The sequence below is a fragment of the Orbicella faveolata genome, unplaced genomic scaffold, assembly GCF_042242905.1.
Source record: "Orbicella faveolata isolate gen_17 unplaced genomic scaffold, um_ofav_v1 contig_2, whole genome shotgun sequence".
In the NCBI taxonomy this organism is placed as follows: domain Eukaryota; kingdom Metazoa; phylum Cnidaria; class Anthozoa; order Scleractinia; family Merulinidae; genus Orbicella; species Orbicella faveolata.
In genome coordinates this window covers 18,345,001-18,371,483 of record NW_028301547.1, presented here as the reverse complement: position 1 = coordinate 18,371,483, position 26,483 = coordinate 18,345,001, and the positions used below count along the sequence as shown (strand labels likewise).

General features: G+C 39.6%; 3 protein-coding genes across 5 annotated transcripts in view; all 3 read right to left on the bottom strand.

Annotated features, from left to right (window-relative positions):
* Positions 1-63: 63 nt before the first annotated feature.
* On the bottom strand, positions 64-10,395 carry LOC110065165 (small ribosomal subunit protein uS2-like). Its single transcript, XM_089289307.1, has 8 exons — positions 10,272-10,395; positions 8,180-8,554; positions 3,812-3,930; positions 3,370-3,513; positions 2,711-2,941; positions 1,533-1,649; positions 801-827; positions 64-317 (listed from the first exon to the last, which is right to left on the bottom strand). The coding sequence occupies exons 2-8, from the start codon at positions 8,520-8,522 to the stop codon at positions 87-89; spliced, it is 1,212 nt and encodes a 403-aa protein (XP_089145433.1). The 5' UTR covers positions 8,523-8,554; positions 10,272-10,395; the 3' UTR covers positions 64-86.
* The window catches only part of LOC110065237 (uncharacterized), a 24,658-nt gene continuing 2,754 nt past the window's right edge, over positions 4,580-26,483 (bottom strand). The window contains exons 2-6 of one of the 3 annotated variants that reach the window (XR_016207354.1): positions 22,651-23,366; positions 22,009-22,443; positions 19,117-19,494; positions 16,932-17,460; positions 4,580-7,525 (exon numbers count right to left, since the gene is read on the bottom strand). Coding sequence is in view for 2 of the 3 variants with exons in the window: in XM_089290074.1 (XP_089146200.1) it covers positions 17,297-17,460; positions 19,117-19,494; positions 22,009-22,443; positions 22,651-23,344 (1,671 nt within the window). In the remaining variant the exon portion in view is untranslated. Of the gene's footprint in view, positions 7,526-12,420; positions 17,461-19,116; positions 19,495-22,008; positions 22,444-22,650; positions 23,367-26,483 lie in introns of those variants that run through there. The other 2 variants (XM_089290074.1, XM_089290075.1) reach the window with 2 other exon arrangements.
* LOC149112258 (uncharacterized) lies at positions 15,738-16,615 on the bottom strand. The gene is made up of 2 exons (XM_089289306.1): positions 16,305-16,615; positions 15,738-16,236 (listed from the first exon to the last, which is right to left on the bottom strand). The coding sequence occupies exons 1-2, from the start codon at positions 16,613-16,615 to the stop codon at positions 15,738-15,740; spliced, it is 810 nt and encodes a 269-aa protein (XP_089145432.1).

The following is a 26,483-nucleotide window of genomic DNA, read 5'->3' as shown; positions in this document are numbered from 1 at the left end:
AAGTCTTTTTGAAACAGGGAAGCTCATAACTGAAATGTAATTAAATCCATGAACAAGTGAAAATTCAGACAAAGTGGGAGTTTTTATTACGACTCTTTTCTGACAAGGCTCTTTCTGACTGAGGTTCCCCAATCTCCGCTAGGCTGTAGGTCTTCAGCTCCCCATTCTTTGGGTGCAGGGTCAGCCCAATCCTTGGTCTCTACCCAATCTTCTGCGGCAGGAGCAGCAGCTTCAGTACCCCATTCTCGAGATGAACCCCAGTCTTCACTGGCACAAATGGTGGGAGGTACAGTAGGAGCCCCCATTTGTTCAGCACACCATTAGAAATGAAATATGCCAAAATATAAGACAAAAAATTACTATAAACCACCTTTGTAGTAGTGTAACTTATGCAACTACCATTTTCAAGCCCCCTGGTCATTGCTGACACAAACGTAACCAAGTGAGGACACCAGAATTAAGGTGGCTTCTCCGTGAGAATAGCTGTTTTCAGTCTAGGTTTCCATCTTTTTATGTTACAGTTCATCACTGAATTTTAGAGAGAGAGAAGTGATGGAATACATTTTTCAGGTTCTTCCTTTCTGGTATCTGTAATTTTGTGAGATTCAAAGATTTCTCCCAGGCATCATGATCAGATTTCATTGTTACATACCAGGGGGTGGGGGGGGGGGGGGGTATTACTTTGGGGAGTGTGCATTTCTTTTGTAACTGTAAGGTGTTGGGCTTCTGAGTTTTCATGCAACATAACTTGGTTTCCTGTAACAAGGTTTGGTGGTGCATGAAAAATGGATCATTTATACCTCTTTAGAAACCCATTGTTGATTTGACTGGCCAAACAATGTGGAATATAAAAATAAGAACAAACACAATGAGTTAATGAAAAGAAACGATAAACTACCGCATCAAGAAGATGTGAATGTGTCGATAACTTACTAACCTTCCTCAGCAACACTTCAGCATAGCTGTCCCATATTACTACAGTGTAGCTGGTAGTCACCTTTTAACTACTGGCTCATGATAAAAATCTGAAGTCACTGAATTGGGTGAGCGAGTATTTTTAAGACGTCCCTTTGTACAGGACTATAAAAGTACTAGTAGTACCACTGGAAGAGGAAGGTGTCAGATCAGGAACAAAGGTAAGGTAAAGTCTGCATTTCCAGCCCATTATCTCCCGGGAATCATGGACAAAAGTGAAGAGAAAGTTTGCATTCGGGTCTAGTTGCGCATCAGGCACATTTCTGATCTCCATTGAATGAGTTCATTGCAGGGTTATCCACAGCATTTATTTTCACCAGTGCCTACACCGTATTTATACACCTGGATGAAGACAGGCACAGTTAGACGGATCAGTTTTGTCCAAGAACAGAACCCAGAGCTAATCATTTGCCCACCACTCCTCCAACAGTGCTTTTCAGAAATTGGCATTATAAAACTCAAGTACCAGTTTTCTTTGATTTAAAATATTTTCTTTCCTCTGTAATAACCAAGTACTTCACTGATCCCTTTAACAGATAGATAGCAGTGTCACTCACCTCGTCAGTCTGCTGGTCAACTGCACCACCCCACTCAGTGAGATGACCGCCGTGGTAGGCTGCTGTGCCTCCTCGGCCGGTTTGATGTTGAATTGCAGCCTGTTCTTCTTTCTCAGCCTGGTAAGAAAATAAAAGAAAGCCCTGGTTAGCCCACCACTAAAAGGGCAGGGTTGCCACCCACTGGAACAAAAAAAAATCCCTGAATTGTCCGAGACTTTTCACAGACTGTAAAGCAATTTTCCCTGACTTTTCCCTGACCGTGGCAGCCCTGATTTTCTAGAGCATAAAGCATGTAGAAGCCGCTACTTCCCTTTATCCTGGGTCCACAGACACAGAGACAGGTTATCCCGTCAATATTGCCAGTTGAGAAGGAAATGGAAGAAGATGCTCTAGCGAGGACTCTCTACCTCTGGATGTATGTATATAAAGTCAAATGCAGCAGTTTTGAGTGTGAAATGAATTTCTGTCACGAGTATCGTTGTAGATCAGGGTTGTTTCTAGACAGAACTCAGGATCGCTGGTAACAGCAACAAACTAATTTATTTCCGTAAAGTAACTTCGTGAATTTACAGCATTAAGCTTCTTCAAATTTGAATCAATCTCTCTTACAGCAGGACCTCTCGCTCTAATATACATGAGGCTTAAAGTTCTAGAAACTTCTATTTGGAACTAAATTAAGTAGTTTGACATAGTTTCTAATCTGAGTAACGACATAAGGATTAGAATGTTCTGGAATGTCCTTACACAAATTGGTCACGGCTGAATGACTTCAGGTTCTAGATTGTTCTAGAACTTGACTTAGACAATTTTTCGTAACAATTTCCTTGGTGTTTTATTAGGATATCCTTGAAAACTACCAAAACGTATTGAAAACTTTTGTTCTAAATATGAAACCCTCAAAGCTGGCAGATAAAATACTGCTTGAAACACACCAAAATGCTCAACTCGAATTCCAGGTCTTGCCAACTTTCATGATTGCAAAATCTATAATTTTGAGTTTTATTTTGCAAATAAAACTCTCCTCTTAAAATTACACCCTCTCTCCTCTTCTCTTTGACTACGTTTTATGGCATGGTGTGCATTTCAATTAAAATTTTCCAGTTTAGATGGAAGCTTATTTAGAGGAGGGACACTTAGTTGAGGGTAATTATCAAGGAAAAACAGTAATTTTTTGTCACCTCTTCTTGATCCCTATAGAAGTAGAGATCAGGCATAATCTCCCATGGAATCTGCCGGCTGATGCTGCCACGCATGCGGAGCACCTCCCTTGCCAGCATCCACCACATTAGACCAACAGAGTGTGCACCTTTGTTATTGCAAGGGATTGCTACATCCACATGGTGCAGTTGAGAGTCGGTGTTGCAGAATGCAATAACTGGAATATTCACATAGGATGCTTCTGTTACAAGCTGAAAAAAAGGGACAAAGCTCTTAAAAAACAATGCACTTAAGGGAGAATTGTCAGTGATAGCATTACTTTGAAGCCCCAAAACAGATCTAGGGTATAGGAAAGCCAACAATAGGCTTTCTTCAGAAATTTGATTACCAATTTGTTTTTCCCAAAATTCTATATTTTTCCTTCTAAACATACATTCAACATCTACACCAAGTTTTCATCACCAGGGGTGCATGTGAAACTGCAAATTTGTTCAGGTACTGGTATATAATAATCAGTTATAATTCTCAAATTAATGCAAACTATGTGGATAAGTACTTCAAAATTAATTTTTGGTTTCATGTGGTGACATATTTTTCACATCTGTTGTGTTTTGCCTTTCTAAAGGCTCTCAAAACATGGCCAATCATAAAAAGAGATCAACAAATAATAAGTTGTTACCTGGTTATCAGTACGTGGGTCACAGACAACTAGCAGACGTGGCTCCCTGAAGGCTGCTTGGATCTGATTGGTAAACGTACCAGGAGTGAAGCATCCAGCAACAGCAGTGGCTCCAGTGTGGCTTGCAAATTTCAATATAGCACGCTATCAAAAATAAATCGCAACCAGTAAATAAAAATTCAACTGCTCTAAACAAGCCTAAAGCTTACAGTCACGTAAATAAAAATTCTAATAGCTTTCTGCATGTACTTTGCAATAGCAATTTAATACATTTATTAAGGAATGAAAAGTGTGTTTTAGTGTTTCAAAAAAAGAAAGTAACTAAATTTGTTCAGCATGCAAAGGAAGTCCAATCCAAAACAGGACTTCACACTTCCTCCACCAAGTGAGACATTTAGGGTTAAGACGTTCAGAGTGAGGAGCCATCTGATTATCAACTTACCTGTCCATATGGCCTTGCTGAGATCACACAAACATCAGAAGGATTTTCAATCCCAACAATGATACGAGCTGCAAGGAGCAGCTTCTCCCATGTCTTTTTTAAATTGATGATGTGAACACCTGGTTAAAACAAAGGCAAAAACCTCTTTCACATGAATACCAAAGGGGCAGATCAGACTGTCCTTATTATGGAGGTAGGTGAGCTAGAGGAAGAGCTTATACGAAATTGGTTTCACTATGACCAAGTTAGCTGTCCATAAATGATATTAGAGCCCTGTCTGTATTATAAAGGTGCCTGTAAGGAGAATTTTAACTGTAGTAGTACAGAAAAACCTTTTCTTGGGGACACCTCCACAACATATAGCAAATTCTATAAATTATTAAGGACAGTTCACTGGATACCAAAGACACCAGAATTCATACGACTTCTTAATATGCTAATGAGAAAAAAGTTTGATCCACTATGGTCTAAGCTCTCATAAGCGACCACCTCCCGTACGCGACCACCTAGGCTTGACATTTTGGGTGGTCGCTTACGGGCGGGTCAACTGTAGTCGTACACTGGTCACACTTGTTTAATTTTTCTCTCTCGCGCTAAAGAAGTTGCCCATTTTTTTATTTCTCCTGTCAAACCTGCTATAACAGCTCTACATTCAGGTTGAACAGTAAACTGTCAATCGACATAACATGGGAGATATTGGCCTTCCGACTTACAGTAAATTTATGTGTCTCAAAAGCAACGTGGAAGTACACTACAACTTTTCGCTCGTTCATGACCAAATCTTTTTATTTCAGAGAAGCATTTGACAAGAAGTCCTCTGATCCGCCATGGTGGCTCCCCTTCCGGGCCGACCGAAACCGGCCATGTTCGGAACTCCCAAAGTAAAATTTATCAGAACTTTAAAACATCCATTTCATAGTTAGGATCCCAAAGCAAGACCATATGCAAAATTTCAGCCAAATCGGTGCGGTACCGTGGCCGACCCTAACTCAAATCTTACGGAGTATACCTCTTAAGTATTCAGCACGTGTTATTCGGAGTTGTTACGTGCACTTATACATTTTATCCCGAAAACCTTTGTTGCAACAGCAGTTGTCGCAACAGCTGTATATCGAAATTGGCATTTCACAATAGAATTTTATAAATAATGGTAAGGTTAATCCAACAGGTTTGTTTAATTGCAATGTTCAGCAAAAAGCTAATTTAGAATTTATGACGTACATGCAGTCTTGTTCCGGTAATGATTAAGATACGCAGGAGGTAGACCTTCTTAAAAGTTTTATTGAAAAACGTTGTTCTGGCTGTTTAAGATGTTTGGGAAAAAGGAATAAGACAAAGCTACCCATCTTAAGAAATGTAACATCGGCGCTAACCCTAACCCTAACCCTACTTGATTTTAGACTTGCAACATGCAGAATCCTGAAAGATTAAGTTTACACTAGCGGTACCACGAGGACTGCTGCAGAATTAGTATTTGGGAAGTAAGTAAGTAAGTAAGTAAGTAAGTAAGTAAGTAAGTAAGTAAGTAAGTAAAGACTTTATTTAAAGACGGTAGCACTAAAATAGTATAAAAATACTAACAAACCAGTGGCCCTCTAAAAATTATGTACAATACGGATGTTAAAACTATGGCATAATTATGAGATAATATAACGAATAAAAATACAATAGATAAGAGATAAAATCAATTTAAAATACAAAAAGTATAACTAAATCACAGAATAAAATGATTTAAAAGCTGCTGTTCTTCAAAAATTTTTTCCAAAGAGAGTTCCTAAAAGAATTAAGCGACGCTAGTTTCCGCATTGATAGCGGTTTCTTTGTTACGTAGCCCTTCCCGGCGCCTAAGAGCCTTTTCAGGGGGCACAAGCGTCAGTTAATTAAAGAAACAAAAGCTTACAGTTTAACAAGATTATGCTTTCTTTTGACCTGTAGTAGTTATCGTTTTCCTGGCCTAGGTCTTTGTTGAAATGTATACTTCCGAGTTTCTAACAAAACATCAAATTATCCTACTCCAAATTTTCAAGATGATGCCGAGAACAAACCCTCAATAAGAGCTTATTGATTGAAAGAGAGGGCCTTCCTCGAGCGAGAGTCAAATATTTTCTTGTCGGCGTCCTAATCGCACTCTAAGTACATAATAACGTATTGAGTTTGATATGGAGCTTGATTTTGTTGATATGTTGTAAAAATGGCCGTTGGTAAATGTTCTGAATAGGCTATTACGATTTGATATATTACAATTCTACCATGATGGCTGAGCTTACGGAACTTACAAAAGAAAATTTAGTAATTTATCGCTCAACCTCGATGGGTTTTGTTTTCGATCCAGTCCCCGAAGCTCAACGCCAACTTTAAATAGAACTTTAATAAATAGAACTTGGCCTATTGCGCACGCTAAATAACTGCTGTCATGTACACAGCCGGATTTTTGCTTAGCAAAAATCTCAGTATCAACCTCAGTTCAACCCGGCCGGCCTGAGTCAGTTTGCAGTATTGTTTCCATAGGTTCAGACCAACGAGGCTGTACGGTGGTATCAGAGAAATTAATATTTTCTTATCTGAAGTCTTTTTGAAGCATGGAAACACCTATCTGAAATGTAATTAAATCCATGAACACAAGAAAATTCAAACAAAGTGGGAGATTTTGTTTAGCTTCTTTCTGACAAGGCTTGAATGCACGGTAAGTCACAGTTTAGGCCCAGTCCGCTCCAGTTCTCATTCGCGATCCTGCATGGTGACAGAAGTTCCCCTAGCGGTTTGTAATTAGCGTAGCATTTTGTGATTCTATTTCCGAGTTTTTTCAATTATCAATCTCCTCGAAACGGGCACAACAAAAAAACCGCTAGGAAAACTTTAACACCACTCCAATTATAAACGGCTGCTGGGAAGAAACCAGTGTTAACTTAGATCAGAAAAGTCAACCACCCAGCTACCAACATCTGGGTAGAGCACCAAGTGTCATCTGTCGTACAGGTCGTAGGAATGGAAATACTCTTTGTTTGCAGAGAAGGAATCGGATCACGCTGTAAACTTTTTCGGACAGTGCCGTTGATGATTGTATACCCCTTTTGCTGTAGGAAACACCTCCAGACATCGCACAGAGATATGCGATTTACACCCAGAGCATGTCATGTGATAGCAGCCCTCATTCTTTTCAATTGGCGTCTTACATATGGGACAGTTCAAGCTTTTCCCTGGGTCCTTCATCATCCATTCTTCCATTCTCCTCTGAGTCTGAAGTTCGTGGCTGCAGAATTCGACATGGATCTTTTGGACACCAGGAATATCTTGCAATCCTTTCAGATCGACACCAAATCTCTTAAAGAGAGCTTTCAGCAGCCCACGCTGCTTGTTAGGTTCCCGAAGCCGAATCTGCCACGCGTGAGCATCACTTGTGATGAAGTCATCAAGAAACTTGTTGATAGCGAGTTTTGCTGATTCCAGTCTGGTTTCAACACTAACCTGGGTTTCCTTGACAGTGTCAATGATTGCGGTTTTTCTTGGTATATTGGATGGGCTGCCTCAAGCCTGTGGCATTCTCTACCCACAGCGGACCTCAGTTCCTTGATTGTACGCCTTACACTTGACAACGACTGACATCTTTGGTCAAGCAGGCAAGAAATTATCTGAGATTCAAAGCGTTGAAATTCATCCTTCTGTAGCTCTAGCTCCTCGCTTTGATAGGCATAAACGCTTTAGAAGAGCACATACCTCTTTTTAGTATGCATCTTTTCTTGAATTTCCTTTGGCAATTAGCCAGTAACGTTTCTGTAGTAATTGCTAACTCATCACTGGAAGTCCTTCTACCTTCTAGATCTTTACCACTTTGGGTCGGGCTGACAGGAGTCAAATGCTCTGAGGAATGGCTGTTGCTATGACGATGTTAATAAGAATTTTCATCGCCTTGTTTATCACCATGAAATTCTAAATCATCACTTGCATGTGGAATTATAGCTTCTTCATTGTCATGAACGTTTCCTGTTTGGGCTAATGGGCTCTGGGATCTGCCATTTAGACCGTCATCTCGTTGGCCATTTCCTGCGGCATCTATAAATTAATCCATTAAATAGTGTGCTTAGAAACATAACACATGACAGATGTGATTCTGGTTGCATTTTAATCGTGAAACTTGTAGGCCATGTTCGTGGAATTAATGATTCAAACAAACACATCTCAGCTAAGACTCCCACCTGTCTGGGACCTCACCTTGGAATAGAGACATTCAGATTCCATTCAAGACGTGTACCTTAACCATTCTGCCACACTGCAGTTTTACAGTACTCGGTGTATAATCAAAATTAAACTTTCTTCCAAGGCATCAAAGTACCCAGATTTATTTTCACAAAATGCTATGAGGCGCCTTACCTGGTCTCTTTGAGAGGTACTCCTTACATGCCAGGTAATCGTCTTCTGAAATAGTTGTTTTCAACGTAATGGACTCCACATTGAATTTTCTCTTAATTTCATCCGTCACTAGGAATTTTTCCGCCATGCGATTCAGTTGACCAGAACGATAGTCTTGCCATAGACGTTCGAGACTTTCCAGAGTTAGGCACTTGACTTCTATTCTTAAACTATCCCCACTCGGTGTTACATCATGAATCAAATTCAGAGGCTCGGTGTTCTGAGATTCTTCCTCAATAGGAATGGTAGCTGCCATTTCTTCTGCCCCAGCCTCCAAGAAATTTTCAGATGCCACTTGTTGCATTCCTTGCTGAATAGTATGTTCTGCTTGTGTGTCTGCTAACAGTGAACATTTAAGATACAAGAAACAAACCCATGACATCAACAATGTTTCTCTTGAGGCCTGCTCTTTTAATCAGGAGAGAGGTTGCCATAGCCGAGTGTGTAATGGGTTAAAGATTCAAGTTTGAGCCCAGGCCAGTCCAGGCTAGGTTCAGACCCTTTATGACGGAGGGTTGGGATTCCCATATAAAAAGGTCAGGGATAATCATCGTCTCAGTTAGGGGAGCAAATCAAGGATTTTGGTCTCACTTAGGGTGTTCAGACCACTATTTTTAGCTGTCAAAGTATCTTTTAGGGTGCACTCAAAAAGATAACTATTAAAAAACGCTCTCATCTCCGTTTTGAGGCTCAATTTGTGCCATTCTCTCGAGTGCAGTCTACTAGCCAAGGCTCCTTCCCTGAACAGCGGCTGGTAATCAGGCCTATTTCATTTTACGCAGTGTCTTTAGGGGTCAAACAAAGCCCTAGCCGCGCTCAAATTGGTCTTCTTTAAGGGTTTAATTCAAATTTTCCGACGAGAATCACCGTCCTTTTCATATGGGAATCCCCCCAGGCCCCTTATTCCCCCAGTGCCTCTGTTCTCCAACTTTGAGTTTTGTCGGGATGAGCTGACGAAATGCTGGTGGGTTGTTACTCACAATCTATTAGAAAAAGAAGTTACCATACAAACAACCCAGCAACCGAAAGAACCTAGTTAAATGGAGCGCATGCACAGTTAGTAAACAATTGTTACGGTATCGCTCGACTGACAGAAAGATATACTACGAAACTCTCCAACGAACCCAACTTATTTATTAAACACTAGCCATGTGAGCTCGTCTTTGCGCTGGATCTTTCTTTAAGTCGCCGTGGGCTTCGCTATTTTGTACTCTCAGCGTTGGATTTTGGTGAATATAAACGCTTCGATGGCAGCATTTATCGAAATCTGAGGGAATTGTCCTTGTTTATTTTATATCGTGACGAACACACGACTTTGACTCGATCGCCATGGCTCAGCCATATTTTGATTAGCTTTTGATTGCATTTGTTGATTATTTCCAGTCGCGACAGATACATGTAGCTCAGTCTTTATCCGGTTAAATATTGGTTGGAATCGGCGGAAAAGTACTCTGAAGACAACGTGCATAAGCTAAGAGTGAGCCTGAACCAAGGAACGGCAAATTATGTAAATACTGTCTACTATATTCATCAGTGGAAATACTCGAATCAGTCGCACGGAGTTTGTTTACGATGACGATAAACGAGCACAGGATTGCAAATGTTTGCTTATATTTGTGCTTCCAGCTTAGAATTAATGTATTTAAATTATACTTTTACAAATTAGCTTTTACGCTTAAACATTACCAGTTGATGTGAGAATTTGAAGGCTATAAATGTAAACATTTTAGTTCTATCCACGGAAACTGGCGCTGTCACGCAACGTATCAACAAATCGTAGTTTGTACAGAGGACCTCTTAAAATGGAATGGACATGATATATCTGTCTGTAAAACCTCGGCTGCCGATGAAAAACGTTGATTTCAGCAATAGAGAGAGGTTGAAAGTCAGCTAGTGAAATCATTTAAGGTATATATATTAAAGTGACGGCGTCGAACACACTCTCATAATCTTTGATTACCACTGCTTTAAACAACAATACGTAATATAATCTTAGTTACAAAGGAGCGATTTCTGAACAATACAATCTACTATCAAACTAAGTTAATCCTACCGCTAAAACTTTAGCCGCCAATGACATGAACTCGCGATAAACCTCGATATCTCCAAAGAAATCTCCTTTCGATCCACTCGACCTTGAATAAAGTTTCCTCAATAGCTTTTCCGAACAACAATAGCTCTCTATAGCCTTCCCACTCGGTCTCTGCCGAGAACTACTCAAACCGCTACCTAGCTGATTTTTTATATACATTAAACTAATATTCTAGAACGTTCTTAGAGCTTCTATTTATGTAGCATTACATCATAATTACATCATTCGGTAGAATGTTCTAAACTGTTCCATAGCGTGACCGTAGAAGGTTCTGGCAGAAACATTGCGTGACTTGACATTCTAGAAGTTTCCAGAAACTTAAACCTTCACGTCTGCTCTTCTTAACAATATTGAGACTGAGTACCATGATTAGCTTTCTCGGAAATACGCCAGCCGTATTTCTTAAGAATCACTTGCTAGAATTTCACAAAATTTGGCGAAAAAATAGTTTGGAAAATACGTAAATGGAGTATCGCAAAAAATTCTAACCTAACAAAGGAAATTCTTGATATTCCAGTTACCCTTCAACAAAGGATAACTAAAAATCCGTCTTTGTTAAACTATCTTTAATATAGCATTAACATGTTGCAATCGTGTTATAAGCAAATGATGAAGAAACTCTAATGACTAGATTTACTACAAAAATTATAAACAAAACCAATTTTAAAGGCCTGCTTATATTTATTTATGTTGCCATGGCAATGGCACCTATGTCAGCTAAACTATCAGAAACAACGTCTGTGTTGTTAACTTGCATTGTGCCATTTTTGGCGATCTAAAGGAACAAGGGTTTTAGAGAAAAAGGCAAATAAAACACAGGTATCAAAAACTGTGTTCGGTCACCTTAAAGTGCCTATGAAGTAAAAAATAATTGCTGCTTATTTGAAAGGCTTATCAAAGTAAAGAAGAATGGCGTTTCCCTTTTTAGAATATCTTCTTTCGTTCTAGAGATATTTACGTTTTGTATTATGCAAATGAGGAAAGTGATGATGTCATAGGTGGTTCCACTTGAACAGTAAAACACTGAATCAAGAATATCTCTAGAAATATTGGAGCAGTGTTCTTCAAACTTGGCACCACAAATGTGCATCACAAAAGAAACAGAATGACACCTTCTGTATTGTTGCCATGGCAACACTTTTGGCTCCAGTCTCTTTCTGTAAAAAACCAAATATGCCAATTTGCAACCCTTCGAAAAGGGACAGAGGGTTTTGCTGGGAACACACACAATTCCCATATTGTCTTAACTCTCCCCATTAGATTGTTGGGAGTGGATGATCCTTGTTTAAGATGAAATCTGGTAATGTTAGTTTTAATTAAAACAGGACCAGCGGCGTAATTGTTGTCATGGCGACGGCACGACGGGTGTCATTTTGTTTCTTTTGTGATGTACATTTCTGGTGCCAAGTTTAAAGAACACTGCTTCAATATTTCTAGAGATATTCTTGATTGAGTGTTGAACTGCTCTAGTGGAACCACCTATGACGTCATCACTTATAATACAAAAACGTGAATATCTCTAAAACAAAAAAAGATATTCCAAAACGGAAAACGCCATTCTTCTTTACTTTGAAAAGCCTTTCAAATCAGCAGCAATTATTGTTTACTTCATAGGCACTTTAAGCAAGAAGTCTAATGCATTCCTCTGGAGATACAATTAAAAAGGTAAAGGAAAAGTCTGCATATGAGCTAAGTGGCACAATTACGCCAGTGCTTATCTCCTGGTTTCAGTAACATGAAGCAACTAGGAGTATTTCTACTCTCCCCTGGATGAGCAGCATTAAATTCAATGGCATTCATACACCTGGTTGGAGAAAGGCATTGTGGGAGTAAAGTCCAAGGGAGAGTCCCCTATAAAAAGGACAGGGGTGCTTGTCAGAAATTTTGAAAAGAACCCCTAAGAGGGTACCAAGATCCTGTTTTGTGGGTGTGGCCTGAAATGATTTTCACCCCTAAGCGGGTACCAATTCTAAACACCCCAGGAGGTACAAGAACTGCGTCTTTAACCCCAGAAAGGTATGACAAGCAACCCTCTCCTTTTTATATGCGTCCCCCCCGGAAGTGAAGTTTCTTGCCCAGGAACACAATCAACTCAGTCAACAAGCCAGTGTCCTTAATACTGTCCTCGTCATATTTTCATTCCTGAGAGGGCTTAGTTTCAAGATCCATACATTCAGTTTGAAGACTGTTGATCACTTTTTCCTCCTCAGGTGCTCTGTTTAATGTGGAATAAAATTTAGCCATGAAATGGTTGCTTCTAACCAATCCACTCACATATTAAAAACTAATAAAAATAATATACTAGCTGAGAATGCATTTAAATCTAGTAACCCATAACTAATACCTATCCTCTGAAAAGAGTGCTGTTATATTGAAAGACATGAATAATTCACCATTATTATATGGCTAGCTCTGTGAGCGGGCAAGATGAATCAAATCCTGCGCTGTGATTGGCTACCCGAGCAGGGAAGATGGAGCTATCTTGCCCGCTCAGGAATACCCGCCGTGTCCCAGAAGAAAAATTTCCCTGAAAGCCATATGATAAATCCTTTATTGACCAAGCTTGTTCAGTCAAGATGGCTGGATATTGGCCTTGTTCTTTTTTTGCGAGTTTATGGACCTCGACTCCGTCTCGGTCCATACACACGCAAAAAAAGAACTTGGCCAATATCCAGCCATCTTGACCTCACACTTGGTCAATAACCCATACATAAAGTTGATACTTGATTATGTTGGTCCATCTATATATTTCACTAATTAAACATAATTTAATTCAGTTATGAAACCTGTGGTAGCTCTAAACCTCTTCAGTGTTAATACCTCAAAAAAGAAAAACTAAAAAAATATTTAAAAAATGAAAAAAAAGTTTACCTCAAAAAATTAAACTGCTGTTAAGACACTGGAGGTTATTGACATATGATTGTGTCTCTTTAGCAGATACCGTTAGATTTTTGTTTATTTTAGCAGGCCACTCTACATTATATCTGTATTATTATAGTGAAAAATACTGCTGTCTTTGAACAAAAGATACTGCTTAATCAAAATGATCTAAAAATGTGATATACTTTTTCTGCTCATGCACTTATTTAAAAGCCAAGTAAGCTTACATGACCAGTCAAACTGACCAAAGTTTGCCAGGTCCGATTATCATTTGACCGGCTGAAATAGTTTGAACACTAAAAATTTCCTTACACACAACACCCCAAACCTTAAACAAAGACCGCTCCTTTACATAGTCCGGTCTGATGCGAAGTTTATATGAAATAATTCATATTTGAACTGCGGTTGTAGATGAAAGTGAAGAATGATCATCGCAGTAAATTTTCCAATTTAAGCAACTGGAATGAAGAAGCCTGAAAAAATCAGGGCTTCAACGGGATTCGAACCCGTGACCTCCGCGATACCGGAAAGCTTCATAGCTCAATTGGTAGAGCATCGCACCGGTATCGCGGAGGTCACGGGTTCGAATCCCGTTGAAGCCCTGACTTTTTCACGCTTCTTCTTTCCAATTGCTTAAAAAAAAAACACTGTACTGCGATGATCATTCTTCACTTTCATAGTCCGGTCTGTTAGGTCGGAAAATTACGAAAATCGTGACAAGACGCGTAAAAGCACCAAATTTGGCACAAATGTAGTTTAGGGTATAACTAGACGCTCTAAGAGCGTTTACTCGGGCTTCGCACCGAAGTATGCAATCGAACTTTACGCTTATTGGACACAATGCAAACAAAAGAATTACGATGTTTTAGCACGAGTTTCGCGTCAATATTTACTATTCAAGTTGTTTCGTTGAGTATCCTCCTAATCCAATCGCAAATTGTGAGTTTAAACCATTCTGGTTAAAGAATGGTTGCGCGCCGTAGCTTTTATTTTTTAGGTGCCTTGATTTTTAATTTATTGCCTTTAAGTTTAAGAAACATTAATTCTAGAGGTTTATTTAGGAAAGCCTTAGACGATTATTACTTGTAATTTCTATTGTATTTTTAACGGTTTTTAATATGTATCTTATTTTATATATCTTAATAATTCTTGTTTATTAGTTTTTAATTCTTAGCAGGACCCCGTCGATAACAGTACTTTGTACTGAAGGGTTATCCTGAGGAAATATGCGATTATTATTGTTATTATAATGAAGCATAGCTGTCTACGCATTTATGGAGAACTTGTTTGCAAAGAATTTTCCAGGTCTTTTTACAACTTATGGCGATTACATGGTACATGCTAACAGAAATTGTACGAAGTTCGTTTACTGGTCGTGGCGATCCGAGTAAATTGTGCAGCTGAACATCTTTGCCGTGTCGCGATCTTAAACCCCTTTCAAGAGGCTAATCTCCTTTGGACAGCACTTAAATAAACTCCTTCGCGAAAACAACAGTCCCAGGACAAGGCGCAAATTGCATTGCACTTAATTTGCATAAACTTTCAAGTTGTGTTTTTTGCGGATAACTTCCGAGCATTTGCGACCCTTAACGCAGTTTATGAAGAAATATTCAACCTACATATTTTTATTGAATCAAGGCAGGAGTATTTTTAAAAAGGAACTCATCTATGAGGGGAAAAGCGGCATTCTGTTTTGCTATTTAATTTGGTTTCATACTCGTCTAGTTCATGTCACGCAACATGGTTTTCTTTAGCAGTCAGACAGTTTTCTAAAAGAATTGGCGATTGCTAAGAGTGCTAAATATATTTGAACTACTAGTGAAATAAATTTGGCTAAACTATCGCTCAATCTTCATGTGTTTTGTTTTCGATTTAGTCCCCTAATCTCAACGCCAACTTTAAACAGTAGAACTTTAATAAATAGAACTTGGCCTATTGGGCACGCTAAATAACTGTTGTCATGGGCACAGCCGGGCTCAGTGTCAACCTCAGTTCAACCTGGCCGGCCTGATTCAGTTTGCAGTATTGCTTCCATAGGTTCAGACCAACGAGGCTATACGGCGGTATCAGAGAAATTAATATTTTCTTATCTGAAGTCTTTTTGAAGGATGGAAGCACCTATCTGAAATGTAATTAAATCCACGAACACAAGAAAATTCAAACAAATTGGGAGGTTTCGTTTAGCTTCTTTCTGACAAGGCTTGAGTGCACAGTAAGACACAGTTTAGGCCCAGTCTGCCCCAGCACTCATTCCATCCTGCAAGGTGACAGAAGTTCCCCTGTCCCCTATCCCCTTGGTAGCGGTTTGTAATTAGCGTAGCATTTTGTGATTTTATATCCGAATTTTTTCAATTATCAATCTCCTCAAAATGGGCACAGCACAAAACCGCTAGGAAAACTTTAACACCACTCCAATTATAAACGGCTGCTGGGATGAAACCAGTGTTGACTTGAATCAGAAAAGTCAACCACCCAGCTACCAACATCTAGGTCGTAGGAGTGAAGATACTCTTTGTTTGCTGAGAAGGAATCGGATCACGCTGTAAACTATTTCGGACAGTGCCGTTGATGATTGTATACCCCTTTTGCTGTAGGAAACACCTCCAGGCATCGCACAGACATGTGCGATTTACATCCAGAGCATACCATGTGATAGCATCCCTCATTCTTTTGAACTGGCATCTTACATATGGGACAGTTCTTCCTACTGCTTGGGTCCTTCATCATCCATTCTTCCAGACGTCCCTCCACCTGCTTTCCTGATTTAAACATGGCACAAGTGAGCCCGTTGTGCCACTGCACCTGGCAAGACGTGCAGATCTCGGCCTGACATGCACAGCAAGTGAAGCGTCTTCCTTCCGTTGAGACACGGTACACCATACCGCAGTCGGCAGTTGGACAATACTTGACAATTTCAGGATTCCTTTTAAAATACTCATCTACGGCACTAACAGCACAGCAAGCTTCTTTCTCTCCTTTTCGCTCAGCAGATTCTGCACAGCAAATCTCTCCACACAAAGAGCTCTTCACAATCCTCTGATGCACACTTCAGATTTCAGTTGCTGGATAACACAGCTCTTGTAAAAGGTATGGCCACAACAAGCGAGTCTGTACAAGTCGGCTGCCTCGTCCACATCACACACGCAGATACAACAAGTCAGCTGAGTTTGATCATCCAATGTTGAAAGGGACGATTGCTGGGGAAAATTTTTGCAGCACTCTTCCACGCAATGGTTGATTGTTTCCCGAGCCTCCTCAGAACTCTGAATCTTAAGTTCGTGGTTGCGGAATTCAACATGGATCTTTTGGACACCAGGAATACCTTGCAATCCTTTCAGATCGACGCCAAATCTCTTAAAGAGAGCTTTCAGCAGCCCACGTGGCTTGTTAGGTTCCCGAATCTGCGTCACTTGTGATGAAGTCATCAAGAAACTTGTTGATAGCAAATTTTGCTGATTCCCGTCTGGCTTCAACACTAACCTGGGTTTCCTTGACAGTGTCAATGATTGCGGTTTTTCTTGCGTATATTGGATGGGCTGCCTCAAACCTGTGGCATTCTCTACCAACAGCGGACCTCAGTTCCTTGATTGTACGCCTTACACTTGACAACGACTGACATCTTTGGTCACGCAGGCAAGAAATTATCTGAGATTCAAAGCGTTGAAATTCATCCTTGTGTAGCTCTAGCTCCTCTTTCTAATCCAAACGTAGGTGCTTTGATAGGCATAGAAGACCACAAACCTCGTTGATCTTTTTAGTATGTTGCTCTGTTGCTGCTGTCATCGTTTCTTGAAGTTCCTTTTGGCAGTTAGCCAGTAACGTTTCTGCTGTAATCTACCGTGGGAAAAAATATGGCGGCTCTACATTTTACCACAATGCCGTGCGAACCTAACACAGCCTACAAGTCACAAAGAAAGCCAAATTTTTACAATATTTTCCCTGTGTTAGGGACATTGAGTAGCCTAAGTCTGAAGATGTTATAACGTTTCTGCACGTTTTTATGAACGTTGTTAAGGTTTTCGTGCGCTTAGAGTTATGGGTAAATGTACTAGTCGCCACCTTTTTTCCTACGGAGGCTCTGAGGAATGGCTGTTGCTATGACGATGTTAATAAGAATTTTCATCGCCTTGTTTATCACCATGAACTTGTAAATCATCACTTGCATGTGGAATTATAGCTTCTTCATCATCATGAACGTTTGCTGTTTGGGCTGATGGGTTCTGGGATCTGCCATTTAGACCGTCAACTCGTTGGCCATTTCTTGCAGCATCTATGAATTAACCCATGAAATAATCTTCTTAGAAGCATAACAACATGACAGGCGTTATTCCGGTTGCATTTTAAACGTTAAACCTGTAGGCCATGTTTGTGAAACAAATGATTCAAACAAACACACCTCAGTTGAGACTCCCACCTGACAGGCACCTCACCTTGGAATAGAGATATTCAGATTCCATTCAAGACCTGCACCCTAACTGCTCTGCCACACTGCAGTTTTACAGTACTCGATGTATAATCAAAATTAAACTTTCTTCCAAAGGCATCAGAGTACCCAGATTTAAGGTATCAGTGTACCCCAAATGATCATCATTCTTTGGCGCCACTTTACGGTCGGACGTTTGACGCAAACCCCAGTAAGGTATATATTTTCTGAAAGCTTAACAATTGTAGATAACGAAGGTATATTCATTAACATAAAAAAAAATTAAGGTTTTCCAAATGTAGCGCGCTATTTCTCAAAGTACAGTGGTTCACTAATCAAGTTCGTTTCCGGTCGGATTTAAGCGAGAGAACACGATCAACATCGCTACACGTTTCTCTAAAACAAACGGTGTCGGGAAATTTTGATTACTTGTCTGGTTTGTTTTTGACACGCAGTTAAACTTTGAGAGTACATAAAACATGCCTTCTCTTCACTAAAATAGTCATAACTTTCGAAAGAAGCAAAAACTAAAAAATCCCCGACACCTTTTTTTTTTGCCTGATTATCGGGCAACGTTCTCTCCAAATTTCAGCGAAACACGATGAAAACTCGCCGGAAACGAACTCAAAATGTACGCTTCACCCGCCATTTCGAGATATGAAGGAAAATATACTTTGGGCGTTCTTCCGGTGTAATGAGATAATTACACAAAACGTGGGGAAATTAATGACCCGTTAATCGATTAAGTGAAGGCTTATTCTACTTTAACATTAGAGCTCATATCAATTACAAAGCGGGCTCAAATGTTACTCCTGGCGGGAAACATCCTTTGCAAGATCTGAATTCCGCCGCTCGCGCAACAAGGTTAGTAAGGAAATAATTTTCGTTCAATCTTTCGTTTCCATTTTTTAAATGCCCAAGCTAATGTGGATTGACATTCCATCTAACGAAATAGGTTGAGAGATGCCGAAGACAGGTAAAAAGCGTTCGCGTATACAAGGGAAAGGAAACCCCCGGGGACGTACGCGTGCAGATCAAGAAGTTACTACTTCGAACGACGAAAGCGCCAAGGAACTTATGATTAGAGCAATCAACTTCTCCTGCTCAAAGTAGGAACCTTGGTCGCTAGTAGCTAACACATCAGCTCGATCCTTATCGAATGAGTTCGAAAGCTTTTTCCTCCGTGAAGGCTTCTTCGCACTTGCAAAAGGACAAGGACTTTTTGCGTTTTTTCTTCGACGATATGGAATAGATATACCATAAGCTTTCAAATCTATAATCTAAAAAAGCAAAACACTCGAAACAACACGTCGACGACCAATTTTAAAACACAAACACAAACGTGTGAAAATCGCACAACACCGCGTCTGTCACGTGATCTTTTAATGCAAATTTACTTCTCATGACAACATGTTCACAGCCTAAATTTTTTTTGAAAAATGATCAAATTTGGGGTACACTGATACCTTAAATAGATTCACAAAATGCTATAAGGCGCCTTACCTGGTCTATTGGACAGGTACTCCTTACAGGCCAGGTAATCGTCTTCTGAAATAGTTGTTTTCAACGTAATGGACTCCACATTGAATTTTCTCTTAATATCATCCGTCACTAGAAGTTCTTCCGCCATGCGATTTAGCTGACCAGAACGATAGTCTTGCCACAGACGTTCGAGACTTTCCAGAGTTAGGCACTTGACTTCTATTCTTAAACTATCCTCACTCGGTGTTACATTATGAATCAAATTCAGAGGCTGGGTGTTCTGAGATTGTTCCTTAATAGGAATGGTAGCTGCCATTTCTTCTGCCCCTGCCTCCAAGAAATTTTCAGATGCCACCTGTTGCATTCCTTGCTGAATAGTATGTTCTGCTTGTGTGTCTGCTAACAGTGAACATGTAAGATACAAGAAACAAACCCATTACATCAACAATGTTTCTCTTGAGGCCTGCTCTTTTAATCAGGAGAGAGGTTGCCATAGCCGAGTGTGTAATGGGTTAAAGATTCAAGTTTGAGTCCAGGATAGCCCAGGCTAGTCCAGGCTAGGTTCAGACCCTTTATCCCGGAGGGTGGGGACTCCCATAAGAAAAGGTCAGGGATAATCATCGTCTCACTTAGGGGTGCAAATCAAGGATGCTGGTCTCACTTAAGGTTTTCAGGACGAAACGCTACTATTTTAAGCTGTCAAAGTATGTTTTACGTAGCACTCAAAGAGATAACGATTACAAAACGCTCTCATTTCCGTTTTGAGGCTCAATTTCTACCGTTCTCTCAAGTCCAGTCTACTAGCTCAGGCTCTTTTTCTGAACAGCGGCTGGTAATCAAGCCTATTCTGTTTAAGTGGTATTTTCCCGAGGAGCATAACAGTCCTTTTCATATGGGAGTTTCCTACTGGGCCCCTTATTCCCCCAGTACCTCTCTCCTCCAACCAGGAGTTTTGTCAGGATGAGCTGACGAAATGCTGGTGGGTAATTACCTACAATCTATCAGAAAAAGAAGTTATCATGCAAAGAACCCAGCAATTCTTAGATATTTCTTTGCTACCGAAAGAACCCAGTTAAATGCAGCGCATGCACAGTTAGTAAAAAAATTGACACTCAGAGAGCCATGATTAGCTTTCTCGGAAATACGCCAGCCATATTTCTCGAGAACCATTCGCTAGAATTTCACAAAATTTGGCAAGAGAATACTTTGGAAAATACGGAAATGGAGTATCGCAAAAAATTCAAATCTAACAAAGGAAATTCTTGATATTCCAGTTATCCTTCAACAAAGGATAACTAACTATCCGTCTTTGCTAAACTATTATTAATATCGCGTTACCATGTTGCAATCGTGTTATATGCAAATGATGAAGACACTCTAATGACTAGATTTATTGCAAAAATTATAAACAAAACCAATTTTAAAGGCCTGTTTATATTTATTTATGTTGCCATGGCAATGGCACATAAATCAGCAGACCTATCAGAAACAATGTCTGTGTTGTTAACTTGCATCGCGCCATTTTTGGCGATCTAAAGGAACAAGGGTTTTAGAGAAAAAGGTGAATAAAACACAGGTATCAAAAACTGTGTTCGGCCACCTTAAGCAAGTATTCATCTTTCTTCTGCTGTCACTTCTATAAGCCAATGTCTTTCAACACTGGTAAGCAAAACAAGTCTAACCCATTCCTCTGGAGATACAAGTAAAAAGGTAAAGGAAAAGTCTGCATATGAGCGAAGTGGCGCAATTAGGCCGGTGCTTATCTCGCAGTTTCAGTAGCATGAAGCAGCTAGGAGTATTTCTACTCTCCCCTGGATGAGCAGCATTAAATTCACTGGCATTCATACACCTGGTTGGAGAGAGGCATTGTGAGAGTAAAGTCAGGGGGGGACTCCCATATAAAGAGGCCAGGGGTGCTCGTCAGAAATTTTGAAATGAACTTCTAAGAGGTACCAAGATTCTGTTTTGTGGGTGTGGCCTGAAATGTTTTTCACCCCTAAGCAGGTACTAATTTCAAAACAACACATTATCTCCTGTCATATCGGCTCCATTAATACCCTAAAAGGTACCACAAAAGCTCCTGCTGTGGACCTTTCGAGGCTGAACACCCTAGGAGGTACCAAAACTGCGTTTTTACCCCCTAAAAGGTACGACAAGTGCCCCCGTCCTCTTTATCTGGGAGTGCCTCCCTCCGTCCCCCCCTCCTCTCCCCCCCCCCCCCGGGAGTAAAGTGTCTTGCCCAAGAACACAATGGCCCTGGCCAGGGCTCCAACCCAGATTGTTCAATCAAGAGGCCAGCACGGTCTGACCATTTAAGGCCACCACACCTCAGGAGATATAGGCTTCCTCATTAAAGATTTTTAATAATAATAAGAACTTAATTAAAATCTCCTCAGAAAACCTATTTACATTTAAGAAATAGAAAACATGTGCCCTGTTCTATCCAGTTATAGAAACATGAGTGGAAGTTTGGGCGAACGAGAAATGCTGTCTGAACATGAGCCCCAGGCGAGTGTTTCCAACAACTTTTTTGAGTTCTCCCAAACTTTCTCGAGTGTTTCTATAACTCGATAAAAACATGGGGAATATGTTTTTCTATTTCTTTTCAAATTCTCTTTGCTCGCACCATCATTACGTCAACAGCTAGTGCTAGTTCTGTATTTCTATCAAGTTACAGAAACACGATTTTTAACCAATCAGCATGCATATTTTCTTACAACTGTCTTTTAATAAAGATTACTTAATAATAATAATAATAATAATAATAATAATAATGTCATTGTCTTTGTCTTTGTCATTGTCACTGTCATTGTCAGTGTCATTGTCATTGCCATTATTATTGTTATTATTATTATTTATATACTTGATTATGTCATCATTTAGGAAGTGTATCTAGTGCCTTATTATTCTCACCTGTTATGTCCATTAGAGAAAGTTTACATTGCAAATAATCATCTTCCATAACAGTTGTCTTCAACTTGACAAACTCTATGCCAAATCTTCTTCGAATGTCATCAGTCACAAGGCATGCCTCGACAACTGCATTAAGGTGACCAGAGCAATAGTCTTCCCACAGACGTTCAAGAATTTCAAGGGTGCGACACTCAACTGTGATTAGCAAACTACCCTCATGGGCTGCCACTACTGGTGAGTCTAGAATTCCTTCTAGGTAACTGCAAAGTCGACGAGGTATATTCTCAACTGGCACTCCATCTGCCCTTGTCTCAAAGAAATTTTTGGTCATCTCTAACATCAGTTTTTGCTTTACTTCATCCAGTTCTCTTGGATCAACATTTTGTTCATCTCCAAAGGTAACACTGTCTACGTCAATTGCAATGGTTAAAGTGCCTTAAAGAAAACAAAATAGTTACTATTAACTTTGCCAATGAAAAAGAGCTAGTACCTTTCAATTTGCCAGCAGGTGCCTGGCCTTTATTGAAATTCCTCACTGTTACGGGTTTAGTGTTTTCTCCTGTTGGTTGAGATTTCCTAACCTAAAGGAATACTCTTGATGGTCAGTGTGTACAATATAATATCTGGAACTGACAAGCTGACCTCTTGTAGAGGTATTAGTGGTTGCAAAATCATCCAGCTTTCTGCTGATATTTCCAACTTCATTCTCAAGTTCATGTAGCATGTCCTTAATGTTGTCATCATCCTTTTTCCATTCCTTAAGGAGCTCTGTATAATATTGCTCAGTCTCAGGGTCCATGCATTCAACTTGAAGACCGTCAATTTTTTTTTCGTAGGTTTTTCCTCCTAATCTCACCAGAGTGTTACGGATGTTCCGCCATTGAGTACTGAACTCTGAATCAGATATAGAAGCCTTCTCTGCATGACCATATATGTCATTTCTGAAACATTTCAGACGAGCAATATCAGCCTCGTGGCTTGTGTCTGTAGTAGGAGGAACTCTGTCCCATGATCGTGTCGTTGTAGGAGGTTTCAACCCACAGATATGCTTTAGAAGAACTATCAAAAGAGTGATATCAAAGTTTTCCAATGATACTGATGTAGCTATGGCAGGGTACAGTTTGTTCCATTGTGTTGCATTGAGTACTCTTTGCTTCCTCAGTGTTTGTAAAGTAGACCTATTTGCTGCCAAAACTGTGTGAAGTCTTGCTGGTGCATGGATGTTATCAAATGTATCTCTCAGGGCCTGAGAGCCAATATCAATTAAAAGACGGCACAGTTGAGTGTAATTGGTTGCTTCCTTCTTAGGTGCTCCGTTTGGTGTGGAAGAAGCCATCAAATGGCTGGTTCCAGCCAATCTAATCAGATATTCAAAAGAAATAAAAAAATACCAGCTGAGTGTATATTAAAGTCTTGACTAAATAGTAACCTCAACTTAACTATCAATCCGGTAAACAATTAAAAGTTTGCTGTTATATGGGTTGACCTGTATAATTCCCAAATTGTAAGTTTGATGCTTGATTTTATTGCTCCATTCATTGTGGTTTAAAGCAAATGTAATTCAAATCACTCATTAAAATTACGTTAAAACGTGTTATAACAGTGAAAATTTTATGTTGTCTTTGAACATGGGGAGGCATTTGGTGGTTCAACTGTTTATTCCAGATTATGTAAAAGTGCGATATATTTTTCTGGTCATTTATTTGAAAGCCACATGTGTGACTGGTCAAAACAACCACTCGACTGTGATTATTAGAGCAATTGCCAATTTGACCAGACATTGTCTGCCCACCCTGTAATTTTAATCCCTAAAAAATGGCTGTGCACATGCATTATAATTCACAGTACATTTCTTTCCCGTCCTCTGCAAAACAACAATGTAACATGACCACTTCTGTATTGTCTGAAGAATATGAACCATGACAGATAATTTTCACAATTTATATTTCAAATTTTAAGCTGTGTTCTTTATTCAGTTTCAAGATAGTTTTGACAAGGAGAAAAAAACTAAATGACTTTAAAGTACCGCGAAATTCGTAGGTAAAATAAAAATTCATTTTTTTGGCGTTGCCCTCAGCATCAGCGTCATAGTTACTTAAATTCAACCCTATTTGCATGTGTGAGACTGCTTTGTATCCATGCCAACCCTCGTGGATTATCCTAGTCGACTCCTGGCATAGGCGTATGGGGTGGGGCTGCAGCCCCCCAGTTTCAGACATATTTGAAATTTTTCGGACAAAACGCTGATGATTTGGGCAAAACTACTCGGGAGAATTCATTCCAAAATGATGTCAAGGCTAGACTTGTAGCCGGCTACTTTATCTTACGTTTGCCTTGCCAAAATAGAGTTAAGCTCAAATGATGAAAGGATCCAGGTATTTTGTTTTGGAAAAGCCATATGTCATTTAAATCTGTATCGTGGAAAATTATTTCCATCAACAAAACAATGACAAAAGAATCAAAGCAAACCGTAGTAATAGAGGGAAATGGTTATGAAATCCGACAAAATTGTTTGCTTTAGGTTTTTGTTCACTTTTTTGGCCATGACCGTGCATAAAACACAGAGTTGTTTCCTCTGTACTGAGGAACTAACCAATAGAAACATTTTGGTTATGTAATTCATGCATAGTGTATGAATGAAAAACAAAAGATTCTACACGGTCATAAACCTTCCAACATAAATCTTGGCATCTTTGTTTGCTCCTTTGATGTTTGCCGGACTTCATGACCACTTCCCTCTAAAAACTTTGAGCAAACGAAGACCAAGACTTTTATTTTTGTGGTGGCTCTGAAAAGAGCCATTTTGAATGGCTCCACAAAGAGCCGTTTTAAAATTTTCTTGAACTTTTCGTACGAGGAAGAATTAACAACCAATTTGGTGTCCAGTTGTTTCAATACAAAGTCGCTTTGATACAAAGTCGTTTCAATACAAAACTTTAAGATACCGGCAGCCAAAATTATTATAGAATTTCTACATTTAGAATTGACAAATGATACTAAATGTTTTTGTTTTGTAGTGGACGATGGCTCATCTGACTTCCCTTCAAATCGGGCTTGCTTCAGAGAAGAAGTTCAGCGTATTCAGCTAGCGGAAAAAGTTCCGAGAACTCCAGACAAACATGACTTTTCTCATTCTGGGATAACATTCTTTCGATCGATCACTGTCGTACGCGATGCGAAGAGAAAAAAACTTTCATTGGGATATTTTTTCTAGTAAACTTTTGCTATGAAACGACGTCAGTCTGTATTGAATTTCTCTCAGTTCGTACGCGCTCTGTGATTGCTCAATTTAGTGGCCCATATTCTCCTGTACGGCCACTAAAATTTAAAGCTGTTTTTGTTGCCAAATTGTTTCGTGATTTATCACCAAGTGTTCTTAACTTTTTTAGCAAGTAAAAGTTTAAAACTTTCTTTTACTTCTAAAATTGTGTATTGAAACCTGCTTACGTCTTAAGAGTCACTTAACAATGATTTCAAATTGAGTCGCTTTGCTTTTGAGGTGCGTCATAAATTTGAAACCGTTCTGCGTAAATAGATCGTTTTCACGTGACGTCATCACTTTCTAAAATCCAAAACGAAAGAGCCACCAAAGTTTTTGTCCTCATCAGGCACAAGGGGTGGTATATTCATATCTGTTTACAATTTTACAGCTCAATAGCGTGCTTCGCTTGGAATCCAGAGCATTTTGAATTTCAGGGTTATGGAGGTGCGTGACACAAGGCTATGATTGAGTTTGTTGAAAAATATATACTTATCCCATGATTTTCAGCCTTTTTAGAAGTTAAAGCATTAGGAAAAGTGCTTATGTAAATGCTTGTTTGATCAGTACTGATAATCAGTCGCCTAGATAGCCAAAGTAAGTTCCAGATGTTTACACTATTTTCCGGCCGCCATATTGGTGTACCACGGAGGTACACCAACATGGCGTTTTCATACTGGGCTCTGTAAATATCGGCAAAACATTTCGACAAATATCTGAAGTTTGGGGAAATGCACAGGCCTAAAACTTGGATTAGTGGCTTATTTAGTTATCTTCTATAACATCATAATTTCATAGCTTTTTCCACTTGATGGTTTTCGATTTATTTTTTTAATTGCATGACAGTGAAAACAATCTATAGAAATTTTGGGTTCCTGAGCCCATCAGACACACAGTAAAGATATAATAAATATCTTACTAACCTTGTTTTCTCGGTCCGTACTGTAAGTTATGGATCCTCGTTCTCCCCTTCGATTTAAAGCCCGTGCGCTTTGCGCTTGGGACATAAATCGATAAACCCAGTCCATAACTTACAGAACGGCCCTCAAACTTGGTTAGTAAGATGTATGACTTCAGTTTCTATCAAATAGAATTTACATGTGTATCGAATCGACTTCCATTTGTATCAAACCATGGCTTGAATCAAAACGACTTTGTACCGAAACGACAGCAAACCATTAACTGTTTCTTCTATAAGTTTCTGATTTTACTAGGC

Coding starts and splice junctions, on each gene's coding strand:
- LOC110065165 (XM_089289307.1), bottom strand. CDS start 8,522: ATGCAACAAGTGGCATCTGAAAATTTCTTGGAGGCTGGGGCAGAAGAA. Junction 828..1,532: donor TTGACCAGCAGACTGACGAG/GTGAGTGACACT, acceptor TTGTTTGGCCAG/TCAAATCAACAATGGGTTTC. Junction 318..800: donor AACAATGGGTTTCTAAAGAG/GTATAAATGATC, acceptor CATTTCTAATGG/TGTGCTGAACAAATGGGGGC.
- LOC149112258 (XM_089289306.1), bottom strand. CDS start 16,615: ATGACTTCATCACAAGTGACGCAGATTCGGGAACCTAACAAGCCACGT. Junction 16,237..16,304: donor GTGGACGAGGCAGCCGACTT/GTACAGACTCGC, acceptor TGAAATCTGAAG/TGTGCATCAGAGGATTGTGA.